General features: G+C 37.8%; 1 protein-coding gene across 3 annotated transcripts in view; it reads left to right on the top strand.

The window, feature by feature from the left end:
- The window catches only part of LOC139969173 (bifunctional 3'-5' exonuclease/ATP-dependent helicase WRN-like), a 33,436-nt gene extending 20,416 nt beyond the window's left edge, over positions 1-13,020 (top strand). For all 3 annotated transcript variants that reach the window (XM_071974019.1, XM_071974020.1, XM_071974021.1), the window contains exons 17-30: positions 649-750; positions 1,427-1,507; positions 3,796-3,937; positions 5,092-5,147; positions 5,455-5,486; positions 5,913-6,061; positions 6,592-6,753; positions 7,941-8,053; positions 8,284-8,449; positions 9,021-9,122; positions 9,530-9,626; positions 10,248-10,313; positions 11,030-11,202; positions 12,471-13,020. In XM_071974019.1, coding sequence (XP_071830120.1) covers positions 649-750; positions 1,427-1,507; positions 3,796-3,937; positions 5,092-5,147; positions 5,455-5,486; positions 5,913-6,061; positions 6,592-6,753; positions 7,941-8,053; positions 8,284-8,449; positions 9,021-9,122; positions 9,530-9,626; positions 10,248-10,313; positions 11,030-11,202; positions 12,471-12,770 — 1,741 coding nt within the window. In that variant the 3' untranslated portion in view covers positions 12,771-13,020. The remainder of the gene's footprint in view (positions 1-648; positions 751-1,426; positions 1,508-3,795; positions 3,938-5,091; positions 5,148-5,454; positions 5,487-5,912; positions 6,062-6,591; positions 6,754-7,940; positions 8,054-8,283; positions 8,450-9,020; positions 9,123-9,529; positions 9,627-10,247; positions 10,314-11,029; positions 11,203-12,470) is intronic.
- The last annotated feature ends 3,355 nt before the right edge of the window (positions 13,021-16,375 follow it).

Genomic DNA, 16,375 nt, shown 5'->3' on the forward strand with positions numbered 1-16,375 from the left:
ACTTGCAAACATAGTTTAGGAAAGCATTGTAATCATTATTTTGTAATGTTTGTACTAGACATAATAACCTCTGATAGAATCAAGTACCCTGAAGCAATGGTTTAGGAGCAATTCATCACTCAAAATAGCACATTTTTTAGTGAAAAGTACAAAAATTAAATATTTTGACACTTTTAAGTTGACCCCACAAGACAATATTTTTGTAGCCTAATTTTTTATTTTCCTGTTCTATGGGTTAGACTCTATAGGCATCTGTAATGGAAAGGTAGTAGAATGTGTAATTGCTGAGAAATGAGACCTCAAAAGTCAAGAAAATGCCAAATTGCCAGGGTGGCGACAAATTGCGGAATTTCAAAGAATTTTAAATCGGCCAATTGTAAAGCAATGCAACTGAAATTTTCAGAATATGCTTATTTTATGGTGGTCCACTCATGCAATAAATTTGGGAATTTTTCAAAAATGTCGAACTACAACATACCCCAAAATCTGGTGATTTGATATGGAATGACCCATATTCAAATTGTTACAAATCAGTCTCAGATTTCTTACTTGAAAAAGACGTTTTAAGATTCTTTTTTTCTCACCCTTTTGACATTTCTTTTCTCTATGTATTTCTTTTTTCAACTTTTTTTTTCTTTTTTGGGGTAGATTTTTCTTGAAGGACATCAGCAACATGAAATTCAAGGAACACAAAGCCAAGATGATCGCAGAAATGGAGCAGTGCCTATTGAGAACGACATGCCGAAGAAAGTAAGTATTAATGAAAGACAGAAGGTAGGTGGGGGGGGGGTGTTAATTTACAGACCAATGGTCTATAATGCCGTATGTTAGATTAATGATCTCCTAAGCTAAAAAGGGTTTCTTAAGAGGGCGCTATTTCAGAATAATTATCAAGCGCAGAAAATGAACGTTGAAGAAGTCTTGTTTAATAATTAATCATATCTCTTTCACATGGGTTTAATGTAAGAGGGATGCATTATGCAGTGTTAAGTCATGTTTAAAAAATTTCCAAAAGGTTATGAGAGCAAAATATCTGAAATGCAGAGGCAATTTACGTCAAGAATTAGCACTCTTGATTGATTGCTTGACTGACTGACGTTATTTGATTTTGCTTTGACCACTATTCCTTTTATTACTTTCATGTAACTTATATCTGTATTTTTTTCTTTTGCTCTTTTCTCATGTAAAGTGCTTTGAGGTATTCTTTTATGCAAAGTGCAATGTAAATATATCCCTTTTATATTATAGAGTTTTCTATCACATTTTCATTCTGATTTGTGGGGCAGGGGCGATTGTGGGCAACACCTCTTTAGGAGTAGAGCAAGGACCAAATCTTTTCCCTGCTGTTGATGATTGAGGCACCCTGTTTACTTTCTTTTTCATAAAATCTGTTATTTTTTCTCTCTATATTTTCATGTTTCTTCAGAGCCATATTATCTCACTTTGAAGAGAACCCCGACAGCTCTGTGATGGAGACTATGAAGTGCTGCGACAATTGTAAAAGAAGGTACGGAATGAAATCGAACGGATCATGATTCCCCACGAGTTTCTGAACAGAACCCCCTGTGGATGTCAGAGTTGTCCACGAACCCCCAACTTTTCTAGACACTATCTGAGTCATTATTATACTATAATACGTATAACAGTGCTTCGTAAAAGATCAAGTTCAAAGTGTAATATTGTAGAGGTTGTCGATAGGTACAACTTTTGTATATTACTAAATTATATGATATACCAGATTTTAGTTCAACAAAAAGTACTCTAGTTTTGACTTTCAGAAACTTCTCACGAACCCCCTGGGATGGACTCACGCACCCCCTGGGGGTTCGTGCACCCCAGCTAGGGAACCCCTGGTATAGATTGTTCACTTTTACTTGAACACTGAATGGATTGGTCTCTCTGTCATCTTATAGCATTCAGTCAGTTGATAATTTTTGACAATTTGGATTTTTTTTGTGTAGGGGAGGGGATTGTAAGGTCTGACGAGACCAAATATAGTGAAATCTTACTATTGGTAATACTTAAAGCAAAATTGAGAAAAATAGGTAACTTACAAATTCTCTTTGGTCTAGGCAGTCACCCCTCACTGCCCCCTCCCTTCCTCCCCCACCCGAATGTGGACTGAATACGGCTTACTGTGCCTTGTGACGAGGCCTTAGGAGCCAATTTAATTAGCGAGCGTATTCAGTCAAACAGGAAGCGGTTAACTTAAAAATCGAATATTAGAGAGTTTTGAGGTTACTGAATAATATAAATTGTATTTGATCCCTGCCTTTCTTATTCCTTTAAGTTCAATAGCTGATGTAACATTCGTAAGCCCCCTAACCATCAGTAAATTCATCGCACTGCAATACTTGGATGCTAATAACGTTTCATAACCCCTCTCCTGAAAATTTAAAGTCGAGTTCAAAGAGAATTCTTTGTACAGGAGCAACTCTTATACTTTCCAAGCAATTACATTTGAAGTCACACATTTTTAGCTCATACCAGCATGCTGGTGTGAGCTATTGTTACAGTGCGGCGTCTATCACTCTATCACTCTATCATTCTATCACTCTATCCGTCAACGATTGGTAAAACCGCTCCCACTCGCACAGTGTTTGATGGAATTTTATGAAACTTGGACACAAGGACCATTGGGTATAGGGCCATCAGAGATGGTCCAAAATTTGGGGTCAAAGGTCATCTGTGGGCCGTAATGGGCCATTTTGTGGAAATACGCAAAATGCTTCTTCTCCTACAGATTCCATGGTACAATGTTGAGGGTTTGTCACGATAGTACTATGGTAGTTTCACCTTCAGGGTGTTCATGAATTTGAGATCAAAGATCAACTAGGGGTCTTTTGTGGCCCGGGCCGCGGCCTTATATTTTCAAATTGCTCCTGTTCGTACAGTGTATGGCCAATTATAATGAAACTTGGTCACAACGTTCCTCGGGATGAGAGTTAGGAGGGGTGTTCGGAAAATTGAGGTCAGAGGTCATTTAGGGGGTCATCGGGGGTCATTCTTTGTAATATTTTTAAATATCTCTATCTCCTCAAGATTTTGATGGATCATATTCAAAGTTGAACTGATGATTGTTGGATTGTGTATGAATAAGGTGATGCCTAAAAATTTTTGGTCAAAAGTTAATTAATTACAATTAATCCCCATTGTTTAAAAAAATCTGAGCCTTCACTTTTTCCCAAAGCTCCTTTAATTTGTCTCCCAGTGTCTGCAGTGTTTGTTTACATTTGTGGTTAAGCTCTGCAGAGGCTGTTAGTGGAATTAAAGCAGGACTAGGAGTTGTTATTAACTGTTGAACTGTAAGCATGAGAGCCCTATAGCCAATCAGCACTTGCCGATTCTTAGAAGTCTTTGAGCCTGAGGTATGTAGGCAGCTTGTGAAGTTATGACTTGTAGGGAGTGCTTGTTATGTCTGCTAAGGTAGAGGGGGAGAAAGTTTAATATGGTAGGTCAGTGGTATTGTTTGAGAGAGTGGGTAAAATAGGATTTAGAGGGGAAAATAGGAATTATAGCCAGTGGTGTGGCCTGGATTCTGCTAACGGAGGGGGGGGGGGGTATCCCTCACGGGCCCAAAATTGGTTTTGTGGGCCCTACATTTTTCAGCTCGAAAAGGTATGAGCTTCTGCACCATTGGTGCTCTAGTTGTTTGTTACAACAAAACTGAAGTTTCTAATAATTCTAACATTCAAAGAAATATGCACTTGTATGATGTTGATCGACACCTGTCCAGAAAGGGTTGCAGCAGTTCCCGTTCGACACGTTTCCTCCGTCTTTCTTTTCCCCCCGTAGATTAAGCCAGCCAGCCTCCGTACGAGAAAGCAAGGATTCTGGTGAAGATTTTACCAAAGAGCTACGTCACTTGCTCACCTCGATAAGCGTCACGGGTGAACGGTTTGGCGTCGCAGTACCAATTTACTTCCTGAGAGGATCCGTAAGTACAAAAATCCTTATCATCCCGACTGCCAACGTTCACTGGTGTCGAGAAGACTGATTACCTGTCACATGACGGCATCATCAATGAATAAAGCATTCTGATTGGTTCCAAAGTTGCAAGCGATCGATTTGAATACAATGCATACCTATTGCCAATTTCAAGATGACATAAAATGTAGTTTTTGCTTCGTTTTATTTCTGAACACTGAGTTGGGAGGATTCTTTTCCATGCTTTATTTTCATATCCTGCTGCAATGCACTCTCATTGACAGTATGAATAGTATCAATATCCTGTTTCTATCACAAAAAAGATAGGAACTGTTTGTACTGCCAGAAAAAGTGCTTTGAAGCATGATATGGGAGGACAGTATAAAGTGGTATTAGCATTAGAATCAGATAAAGGTTAGGAACTGTTCATAATGTCAATATCAGTGCCTTAAATCATGATAGGAGAGGACAGTATAAAGTGGTATTAGCATTAGAATCAGATATTGGTTAGGAACTGTTCATACTGTCAGTACGAGTACCTTGAAGCATGATTCGGGAGGACAGTATAGAGTGGTATATAGCATTAGAATCAGATAAAGGTAAGCAATTGTTCATACTGTCAGTATGAGTGCTTTGAAACATGATATGAAGGGACAGTATAGAGTGGTATTACCATTAGAATCAGATAAAGATTAGGAACTGCTCATACTGTCAGTATGACTGCTTTGAAGCATGATACGGGAGGACAGTATAGAGTGGTATTAGCATTAAAATCAGATAAAGATTAGGAACTGTTCATACTGTCAGTATAAAGTGCTTTGAAGCATCATATGAGGACAGAATGGAGTGGTATTAAGCATATTTAAATTGTCCCAACTGGCTGTTTTTGATAGATACTTACATAGTGCGTTTATTTAGTGTTGTGTTTGGTAGTTTTGCTTCAGTTTTGCTTTGGTAGCTGAAGTGAAAGGATGACCAGTGTTGGACAAAGATTGATGAACGATCGAAGACAGGTTTGTGGGGAAATCAAAGTTCTGGCGAGAAGTTGCTGCATAGAAGGAAAAAAAATGGAGCTTCTTAGAGCTTCCCCTTAAATAAGCAAGTATCGCCATTTGGTGATACTTCCTCTCAAAAGTGATTTCTTTTTTATTTTGGGCATTTCAGACCAATCAGAGACTCCAAGCACACCATCAAAAAGATCCAGATTTTGGATGTGGGAAGTAAGTTTTTTGTCAATTTCAATTTCTTACCACCAACCCTCCCTGAATGATGGCAAAATTTGACTACTTTAGGAAACAAATGGAATACTTGTCAAAACATGTTTCGTTGCTAAAATTTACCATAACATTTAACATTTATTTTTACACTTGCCACAGTTATGTCCTTACTTTCCTGATAGAAACAGTTTAGCAATTTGCATAATAATTGAAAACTGCTGAGATTAAAATAAATTCTCTTTCATTTCTCTCATGATTAAAAGTAAAATGCTCATCTTATATTTTTTGTCCCCCTCAAATATCAATAAAGGTACAGATCAGAGAAATGGTGGAAAGCTTTTGGTAAGTTTGTTATTGTCAAGTGAATACTTTATAAAAAATCTCATACTTTTCTGATATTTCAGGGTTTCAGAGGTCAATTTAATTCAAAGTATTGACAAAACTTTTACTGAGCATTTATAAGGCAGATAGAGGAGTGCTTAATAGCAATGTACACAATCATATAAATATGGACATCGCTTTCACCCGACTTTGAAAATAACAATTTTTTTCTGAAAGGTTGTTTATTTGTATTAGCCTTCCTGCATGGTGCCACCATCCACAGTGCAAAACCCCAGCTTTAGGCATCGGGTGTCAAAATTGCGCTTGGAACTATGAAACAAGGGAAATTCATGCTTATGTTTAGTAACAAGTAGGAAAGACGAAAAACATTGCTAAACAAATTGTGGGGAGGTTTTGTAATAAAAAATCTTATTTTCTTGACTTCAGCTCGTATGGTCATGAGTGAAGGATATCTCAGTGAGAAGCCACTGCAGCATGGATTTGGCTCTGTGATAGAACTAAGTGGTAAAGGCAGGAAGTGGCTCAGCAATACCAACTACGGAATCAAGGAGGAATTTACGATAGTTCCTAACCAGGTTCGTTTCGGATATAACCTCTTTTACAAATTTTTCAAGCAAACATGTTTTTTTTTTTCGTTTGAAATTCTACCAAACTCACAGTGTAGTTGTTGTGATGTTGGATATAAATTTACTGGTATACTATTTTGCTGAACCAAAGACATGCTATGAGTTCTAATTACAAGTAATCATGTTGAATGAATCTGTTGCAAAATTTGCGAGAATTTTATTCATTTCTAGTTTTTTAGTACTAGACACCACAGTAGTTCTCACACTAAGATTACTATTAATTAAACCGAAGGATCCTTACTAGTGTTGCAACGATATGTAGATTTCCGTATCAATATCGTAGACAAGTTCATTCTTAAGCTCCATGTGCGTGTGCTCCGGTTGGTCAGTTATGTTAACAATGGTTGACAATATTGTTGTGAGTTTTGGTCTCGTTAATTTTTCCCATTTATGTTGCAATTAGGAAGAACACGAAAAGAAATCCTCTTGAAGTGAAATGTGAGAAAAGCATTAATCATGAATTGTTGTTATTGTTTTAGGAGATGTTAATGCACCACAAGTCGTCCGTATTAGCCGTTGGTCAAAGACCAACCATCCTCCCTCAAGTGAAGGCGTCCGACTGGAAACATTCTAGATTTTATCCGGAAGGGAAGGAAGAGGAAACAGAGCCCGAGATTGATCCAAAAGAATTGGAAAATAGGGTGAGATGGTCAGGCATGAGCGAATTCGCGGAATATCCGTGATTTTTTTACTACAGCAGGGACAAAAACTATTATCCTAACACACTGTAGCATACGCAAACTGGAGCCTACATCGCAATTTTTGCAAAGTTCCGTAATTGTTTTTTTACCACAGGCTCATCCCTGGATGGTTTAGGTTGAAGTTTAAATCATTGCTCGTGTTCGTGAGATGACTCTGTCCGCCTGCCACACAGAATTATTTTTAACACGAATCTGTGTGGAAGCGATTACTATCAACTTCCCAAAACAGCGGAGACAAATCCTCTTCCATTTGGGAGATATCTCAGTTTTAACCGTTTCTTTCCGAACACAATGGGGGAAGACTTGATCAAGCCTAAATTTAACCACATCTGTTTCAATTCTTCATATTTTTTACCTTATATATTACAATATGTATTTTGGGATAAAGATGGGCTTTTATAAATGAACTGCTAAACATGACTTAAATAATGACATTAGTTTCAGTGTCAACAACTTCAACATTCTACCTTAAAAATATGGAAAGAAAAAAAGAAAGAAAAAAAAAAGGTTTCTGAATCTAGTAGCACTATGACATCACAGATTTACAAAGTGACAATTTCCAGAGGGTGACTTTTAAACAAGGTAGCCCCCAAATTTGGAACAACATATTCTTAGCTATGAAAGGGTGGGGGGGGGGGTAGTTCTTCACAAAGATCGCTGTTTATAAGCCAAAGATGATGGTTGGGTGCGTGTCCCATTTAATTCCACAAAAACTTTTCAAAAACTCCAAGACGGTTAGCTACTTTTCAAAACAAATAACAACTTAAAGACTAAGTTTTTGTAATTTCCTTTACAGTGGATGGATCTAGTCCTTCTTCGGCTATTATATTTGTTTATAAGAATCAGGGCAGAGTGGAGAAAATATGGTTCTCAAACTTGGACAATTTTGACAAAAAAGACTGCTGCAAGTCGTCTACTCTGGCAGTTGATCCCCGAAACCCGATCCTGGTAGCAAGTTTTCATGTGATGACTTACTTAATACTCAAACTAAAACAATCCACAAATTAATATAACAGAACTTGTGAAAAACCATAGGCGTGGTTGGACTATGATCTGTTTGAAATACCAAAGATTCAGAAAGCATTTTGTACAACATAGAACACATAATTGTTTGCTTTGTTTTACAGGGGCTCTTGTACACGCAGCTGGTGAAACTCAGGAACAGTCTTGCCAAGGAAATCGGAGTTGCTCCGTACATGGTTGCCAATAACAAGAATTTGATAGATTTATCAACAATCAGGTAAGTTAGCCCGCAGAACAGGGGGACTGCAAGTAAAATAAAGTACCAAAATAGTCATTTTCCTTTAAAAAATGGTCAAGGAGGAGGGATGATTTGAAAGTTTTTCTATTTTTTGACCAAAAAATATCAAAAGGTAATAAAACATCAAAAAATGGCTTTATTCTGTAGTTTCAGACATTGGAAATGTAAGTTTCTATCATGTAATATTTTTTTTATATTAATTTTTGTAGGCCTAGTAGCATGCAGTCAATTCTAAGAGTGGATGGTATCGGCCAGGCCAGAGCCGATAAGTTTGGCATGCAACTGTTGGCGGCTATACAAAAATTCTGCAGCGAACGCGACGTCGGACTCGACCAATTTCCGAACAGCGTTCCTAGCCACATTGAAGCTGCCACTGTAAGTACCATGCAATGCTTTGTCGAGAGATTCTTGATAAATTTAAACTCAAAGAAGATGAATTGAAGTAACTTTTCTATGCAAGTTGACATGGTTAACGTCTCCTAAAATGAATTGGAAGGCAAAGCGGCATATATTGAGGTTGGCAAACCAGAAATAAACAGTATCCTTCGTTTGGTTATGAATTATGTCTCAGCGATATGATTTAAAAGACTCATTTGTGAAAGTAAATTCCATGGATCAAGATTTTGTTGACGTTGCCTGTCACTGTGCAGTAGAAACTGTACTAAGGGGTACTCTCAGTGTTCTATTAATCTCAGACAAACGTCAAAGACAATTTGACATACCCTCATGACAAGATATCAAAAGTAAAGAAAAACAACAAACTGAGAACACCCAACCCCACCCACCTGAATCCAACGATGGATCTTAAGAATAGCAATTTTTTTAGTCTTCAAAGTTCTTTCGCACTCAACAATACCACAATTTTTAATCTATTTATTCCACGCTAAGTTTTAATACCCTAACATAATATTTACAAAGTTAACCTTTGAATTTTTCTCCTTTTCAGGAAAGCAGAGGTGCAGTATTTCATCGTAGTTCAGCAGTCAGTGCAATAACAGATACAGTCCGTGAAAGCTACCAGCAGTTCCAGGAGGACGGCAAATCCTTGGTAAGAAATAAACATTAAAGTGCTACCTCGAGTCGGTAACATCAATCTTTTCTTCTTCTTCTTCCAGTATAGTGCTAACTTCGTCTTTGAAGACTCATGCAAATTTGTCGATCGCATCAAAATTTGATCACTTTGAAATTATTTTTGCAATCTGGTGGTGCAACCAATAGGGAATAATGAAATGTATTAAAGATGTATGGTTTTACCCTTTTGGCTTTTGTCAGGCATGAGCCTTTTCTGCCAATTCGCGGAATATCCGTGATTTCTTTTCTACCTTGAGGACAAAAAATATTATCCTAACACACTGTAGCATACGCAAACTGGAGCCTATACCGCAATTTTTGCAAGTTCCATGATTTTTTTGTTACCCCAGGCTCATACAAAATTTGTTGTTTCACCCTTAATAGGAAGAAGTTGCCAGTCTGAGACGGCTACAGACGTCGACCATCGGGAGCCATCTAGCTGACGCGATCGCAGCCGGTTATCCTGTGGATATCTCGAGAAGTAAGTCTGGGTATTTCTTGGACGCCCATTTGCAGGGAATTTCATCATTCCACAAATTTAAGCCAACAGCTTCAAATGGCTTTCAAATTGTCTTACATCTTTGTGATAAATAACCCTCCCAATAACCTACATCGATATGTGATCCATAATTTGAGATTTTAATCATTTAATTTAATCAGAGCGAATGTTTCCAGCTGATCCTGTCCCGCCATAAATGGGACCTTTCAATATCAGTAAATGTGCCGCCCGTTTGATGGCCTAAACACATATATTAGGTTATTGCTAGTTCTGCCTCTGGATATGCATGATGATACAACACTGGTCACTTACACAATCAACCTGTCATACTTCAATATTTAGCGTTATTTAACAATTACCACAGGGTCCTCTCAAATTAATGGCTGGGTTTACTCCACTGGTTAACAGGCTGAAGGTGTCACCAGGTGGTAGCACCAGAGTTGCCTTGCAAGTTGTCGATGACATTCTTCGGCTTTGGTTTTTTTTTTTATACCAATCAGGCCCGGCTTCAGACATCTTCTACAAAAGTGTGGAAAGACTGAGTTAAGAGCTTTACATTAAGTTTTGAAATGTAAAAAAGATTTTCTGACCTTTCTCAATCAGTTGGAGTAACTCCAGAAATCCTTACCCAGATCTTAGATGTAATTCGAGCTCCACCTATCAACTCAGGTAAGATTGAATTTTGTTACCATTTTTTCTTCTTTAAGGTCTGTATTTCTGTCTCTTTACAGGAATAAACAAGTTTTCTGTTTTCTCGTTATTCTTGGTTTTATGCACTTTTGAGGTGATATTCGTGTGGCTGAAGTTCCTTGTTCAGCAAAATTGTGGGGATATTTCTGTCAAAACATTACCTTTAAGTAGTAAGCATTTTGTATCGTTGAGAGATGTTTTTTTTTTCTTTCAATTTTGTGAAATTTTATGAAGGCATCTGGCAATAGCTGTGTCTGTGATGTGCTGGGAAAAACAATCTTTGTTTTTCTTCATATTATATGATAAAATATTCTTGCAGTTATATTTGCACATTTTCGAATTGACTTGTTGAAATGCTGGCTGCAGAGAACATAGACAACTATTACAAAAAACATGCGAAATATTATCACATTTCAAGGAGAAGCATGCGATGACAGTGTAATATGAAATGAGAAACTTTTGAAGAAAAACATCTAATGTGAGAATATCGCAGACTATGAACTTCGCTCAATCTCCTGGATTAAGGAACGAATATTTCGGGTCCAAAAAATATACATTGGAACGATGATTTGTGGAGTTAGGGAACAAGATCAGGCTTTCAAATAAAAGTATTGAATTTTGTTTTCTCTCGTAAGTGTCTGATTGTCTTCCACCATAAGGTCAATAACTTGATTTATTCTAATACCTCATCGCAGATATTAGTCGTCTGACACCCATAAAAGAACAGCTGCCTGACAGTATTGGCTATCATCACATCAAGATTGCCCTGGCAGTGATGAAAGTTCAGTACGGCATGACAAAACCAACGGACGGACAGCCGCCATCCACCTCCCAGTCAGAGAGATATTCGGGAATAAACCTCCACGAGGTGAGTATAGAAATTGTCAAGAAATATGATGATAAAAATAAAATATGAATGGATGGAGAAGAAAAAAACTGGTAAAAAGTGAAAAGAAATTGTTTTTGGCTTCAAGAGGAAGTAACCTCTAGTCCTGTTCTGTTGAAGAGGTATGTACAAAATAAAGAATGACTTCTAGTCCTGTTCCCTTCTGTCGAGTGAGGTACACAGAATAAAGAATGACCTCTAGTCCTGTTCCCTACTGTCGAGTGAGGTACACAGAGTAAAGAACGACCTCTAGTCCTGTTCCCTACTGTCGAGTGAGGTACACAGAGTAAAGAACGACCTCTAGTCCTGTTCCCTACTGTTGAGTGAGGTACACAGAGTAAAGAACGACCTCTAGTCCTGTTCCCTACTGTCGAGTTAGGTACACAGAATAAAAAATGACTTCTAGTCCTGTTCCCTACTGTCGAGTGAGGTACACAGAGTAAAGAATGACCTCTAGTCCTGTTCCCTTCTGTCGAGTGAGTTACACAGAGTAAAGAACGACCTCTAGTCCTGTTCCCTACTGTCGAGTGAGGTACACAGAATAAAGACTGACCTCTAGTCCTGTTCCCTACTGTCGAGTGAGGTACACAGAGTAAAGAACGACCTCTAGTCCTGTTCCCTACCTTCGAGTGAGGTACACAGAGTAAAGAACGACCTCTAGTCCTGTTCCCTACTGTCGAGTGAGGTACACAGAGTAAAGAACGACTTATAGTCCTGTTCCCTACTGTCGAGTGAGGTACACAGAGTTAAGAACGGCCCTAGTCCTGTTTTCTACTGTCAAGTGAGGTTAACAGAGTAAAGAACAACCTCTAGTCCTGTTCCCTACTGTCGAGTGAGGTACACAGAGTTAAGAACGGCCCTAGTCCTGTTTTCTACTGTCAAGTGAGGTTAACAGAGTAAAGAACAACCTCCAGTCCTAGTCCTATACAGTATGCCAGAAGCCATAGAACCACCATCAAATTCATGTGACCAAGGACTACCTCCCGATGATATTCATTAACGACTTGTTAAATCAATAGGGAAGGGGTATTAAGAGTTTTTTTTTTGTACCTTCATATCTCTTGTACATTCTTGCATCCAAATGTACAATATTGATAACATCATTTATAAGTCATGCACCCTATGATGAGCGTTTGTCCATAAAATTTCACAGTTTTTTTTTTTAAATTAAGGAAGTATATGAATGAAAGCAAACAAATTTAAAATGAAATTTTTTAACTTTGCAATGATTTTGCCATAACCTCTCACAGATTCCCAAAAAGAAGCCATTTACTACGACCACGAGCGTTCCTCAGTTGAATCAAAGAAATGTCTTGGTGAAGGGTGGGTCCTTCCAAGCACAGCCTGTAGTCAGCCGACCACCGCCACCTGTCAAGAGTTACAGCATGCCCGAATTAGGCCAAGTGAAATCACCGGACCAATCATCACAGGAACCCGCAGGGGGCAAGAGAAAGCTCACCAACTGGCTCGGTGGGTCGGCTAAGAAAATCAAAACCGCAGCCCAAGGAGGCAAAATGAAGATTAAAGGGAATAAATTATTTCGGAAGTGAAGGTTTAGGAAGTATTTAGGTATGAGGTAAATAAAGTTCATGTTATAAAATAATATCAGTAATAAATATGATGTATTTAGTAAGTGCAACAATTCCAAAACACGATCAACGGGACTATTATCAAATAAAAAAAATCACAAAATATTAAAAATCACAAAAAAAATTAAAACTATATACTACAAAAGAAGAAGGAAAAAGGTAATAAAACTGAAAACTAAACCTAGCTTGTATAAAATAGTTAAAAATCCAATACTTAAAACACGATATTATCAAAAGGCAGGAACTAAAGAAGAAAAAAAATAGATAGATAACTAATTAGGTGGAAATCAGTAAGAAACAAACGGGAAACAAACCACCTAAAATCTTCTAAAATCTGAAATGTTTCAAAGGAAGAGCTTTTAGGCAACATTTACAGGGTAGATCATTCCACATATGCAGAGCCAAAATTTTTAAAGGCACGATCGCTATTAAAAAAAGGTTGGGACCCTTACTGTGGATGATTTGGACTGTTTGACAGACTTAACTCTTAAGCTATGATTGGCTCTCAGAAACGTAGCCTAATGAGTTTACATATTGAGATGTGATGTGATTTGATTGAGATGTGAGTTACTGTGGGTACATAATTGGAAAAGTTACAACAACAAAAAAAAAAAAATAAAGATGATCCACTATTTACAAGGATACAGATGAGTTGGAAGTTTTCTGCTTGCAAAATGCTGAAAGAAGAGGGGTGAAATTTCTAAGCATTTTGGTGAAGTTTGAATTTAATTCAACGTGCTGGTTTTGGACATAATTTGTGAAGTAAATATGATTGGTATCCAACGTTTACTTGAAACAAACAGCTGAGTTTATATCAGACTCCAACTTTATACAAAACTGTCTTTTTTTCTTTCCCCTTCTTTTTCTGAAAACATTGCAAAACAATTTCTCAGCTCAAAATTTAGTTGCTTGTCGATATGAATATTTCATATTCGGTGAGCAAAATGAGCAAACGACCGTTTGTACGATAAAATAACTTAATCTTTAATTCTTAATACCGTTACTATTATCCTATGAACTTCAATGTGCTTTCAATGAGGTTGTATCATGAAAAGGCAAACAGGAATAACCACTTTGGAGAAGGGAAAGGGTGGGTACATTGGAAATGGATCTTTGAACATGCAAAATTAAGTTAATTATTTATAGACTGACTCTAGAGCAGCGTCAGGATGGTCACCAATTACTAAAAAGTTTTCAACTGAAAGTGAAGTGGGTACACGATGAGGAGGAAGTGGGTTACGGTGTGATAGCAAATTTTTTATTCCCACACACTCCTCCATATCCTCCCACACATTCCACCACGACCTCCCACCACATCCTCCCACACGCTCCACCACATCCACCCACACATTCCACCACGTCCTCCCACACGCTCCACCACATCCTCCGACACACTCCACCACGCACACATTCCACCATGTCCTCTCACATGCTCTTCCACATGCTCCACCACATCCTCCCACATGCTCCACCACACACTCCACCATGCTTCCATTCAATAGGTTCCCATACTGCCTTCGGAAAACCCCTATCAATAACAAAAGAGACTTGCTGTACCTCAGCAGTTTATGGCAAGCATGAAACGCATTATAGACAGACTAATAGTTTGGTAGCAAATAAGTAGTTAATACGCAAGTATTTTTCTGTTTCAGTGTATAAAGTGTAAAAGATGTATGTCTTTTTTTGTATTCAAAATAATTGTATGTATTTTGCGTACCGAAAATTATATTAAATTCTGATAATTTTGCAGATGTTATGTTTCTTTCTCTTTGTTTATCTGGAGGATTTAGAATCTTCCTTTCTGCTAATCCAGTTTCTGCTGCTATTCTTTCACTCTTAAAAATATGAATTATTCTGGATTAAACAAGACACCCCCCACCCCCTCCCACTTCTTCCTACCCACACCCATCTCACATCATCCAATTTGAGAGGTTCAGGATTCAGGAACAGTTGTGTATAAAGGTTATATATTTTGAATATTTAGCGGTTACTAAAGGACAAGAGAAGGCTATTGAAATACAAAATAAAGAACTATGCACCAATGATTATTGAATGTAAACAGGATGTTTTATGATGTGGTATTAAAAGCCTGTGTACTCTTGTATCTTTACATGGCAACTTAAGTAATCGCTGAGACATAAACAAAACAAACAACCCACTCAGCCTCATTTATTACTTATAGTTCTCAAGTACAGTACTACAGAAATGTTAGCCAGGCAAACGTTTCCCTTAAAATGTGTATTCTTCTTCCACCCCTTCCCCTACCTACTTCAATCCCAAGTTTGTAAGCCTGCAAAACATGTAGTTCTTTGCCATATCACAAAGGGCAAAGTTGTCAACATAGCACACAACCTGATATTTTCCATATGTCTGTGCAGGGAGGGGGGATGGGGGGGGGTTAAATGTTTATCCTTCAAACGCTTATCCTATACCCTTCCATCCTACACTCCGTTATCATTACACCAAAGGATGGAGCTATTAACAAAATAGCTCTATGTACAAAGCAACTGATTCTTTGGCTAAGATCTTGCGGTTTCTTCGCAATAGTTCGGCCAAGAGGATTTCAATTGATTATTTAACTGAACTAAACGATTTTTCTGAGTAACGATACTGTACATTGTAGCACACACGCAGGATCAAAATTATGTAAACTATACAATATACTAACTACCAAGAATACTACATAATGCGGTATTTTTTATGTTAATGCGGTATATATTTAAGAGAATTCATCCAAGATAGAGCCTGGACACGAAAAACCCAAACTTTATCTTACGGAACTGTACTCTTAGTTGCGGAGCCTGCAATCCCCTCCAATTATAACTGCAATGAGGAGTCGTGTGCCAGTAGCCTATCATGTCGATGTTCAAGTACAAGAAAATAATGGAACTATTTACACTGAGCCTACATCGGTCACTTCCTCTCTCCATTGTAAGTATAAACATGTTCCTTTGTTTGATTTGAGGATTTTCAAATACTTTCACAAGAGTCTCGCACAAATGAAATAGCTTACTAGCCAGAGGTTTTGTTCCGATATGGAGGATGAGCAAACATGTTTGAGGGTATTGAGTGAAAGCGATGTTTGTACCACAGCTATAAGTGTGTCCGTAATCTCACTCTTTCTAGATGATGAGGGTTTCATTATTTAGTGCTCTCGACACAAGTCAATATGGAGAGCAGTATAGTACTCAAAGCAATTGTATTCCATGCGGATCAACTTGATAACGTAAACATATGGCAATGTTGATACATGGGATATATGATCGTCGAGAGGGATCTGTCGCTTACTAAAGGGATTCGATGATGTACAGTTGTAAACAGCAATCTTCATCACAGCTTTATCACTCATATCACGCACTACGTAACCATGCTTCGAGACAGGTAAATTAAAGGCGCTACCCAAGATTGTGTAAAGAGCTGTCAATCAAATGATTTTGCATAAAAAAAAAACTTAACTTCGTTCACTTAAATAAGACCGTTAAAACTCCCTCCTGGCTTTATGAATGAGGCCATTAAATTCATAGCAAAAGCAACTTGTCAAATGTAACAAAAAAAGCTTTAGAATT

Source organism: Apostichopus japonicus, chromosome 6 (assembly GCF_037975245.1).
Source record: "Apostichopus japonicus isolate 1M-3 chromosome 6, ASM3797524v1, whole genome shotgun sequence".
Classification (NCBI taxonomy): domain Eukaryota; kingdom Metazoa; phylum Echinodermata; class Holothuroidea; order Aspidochirotida; family Stichopodidae; genus Apostichopus; species Apostichopus japonicus.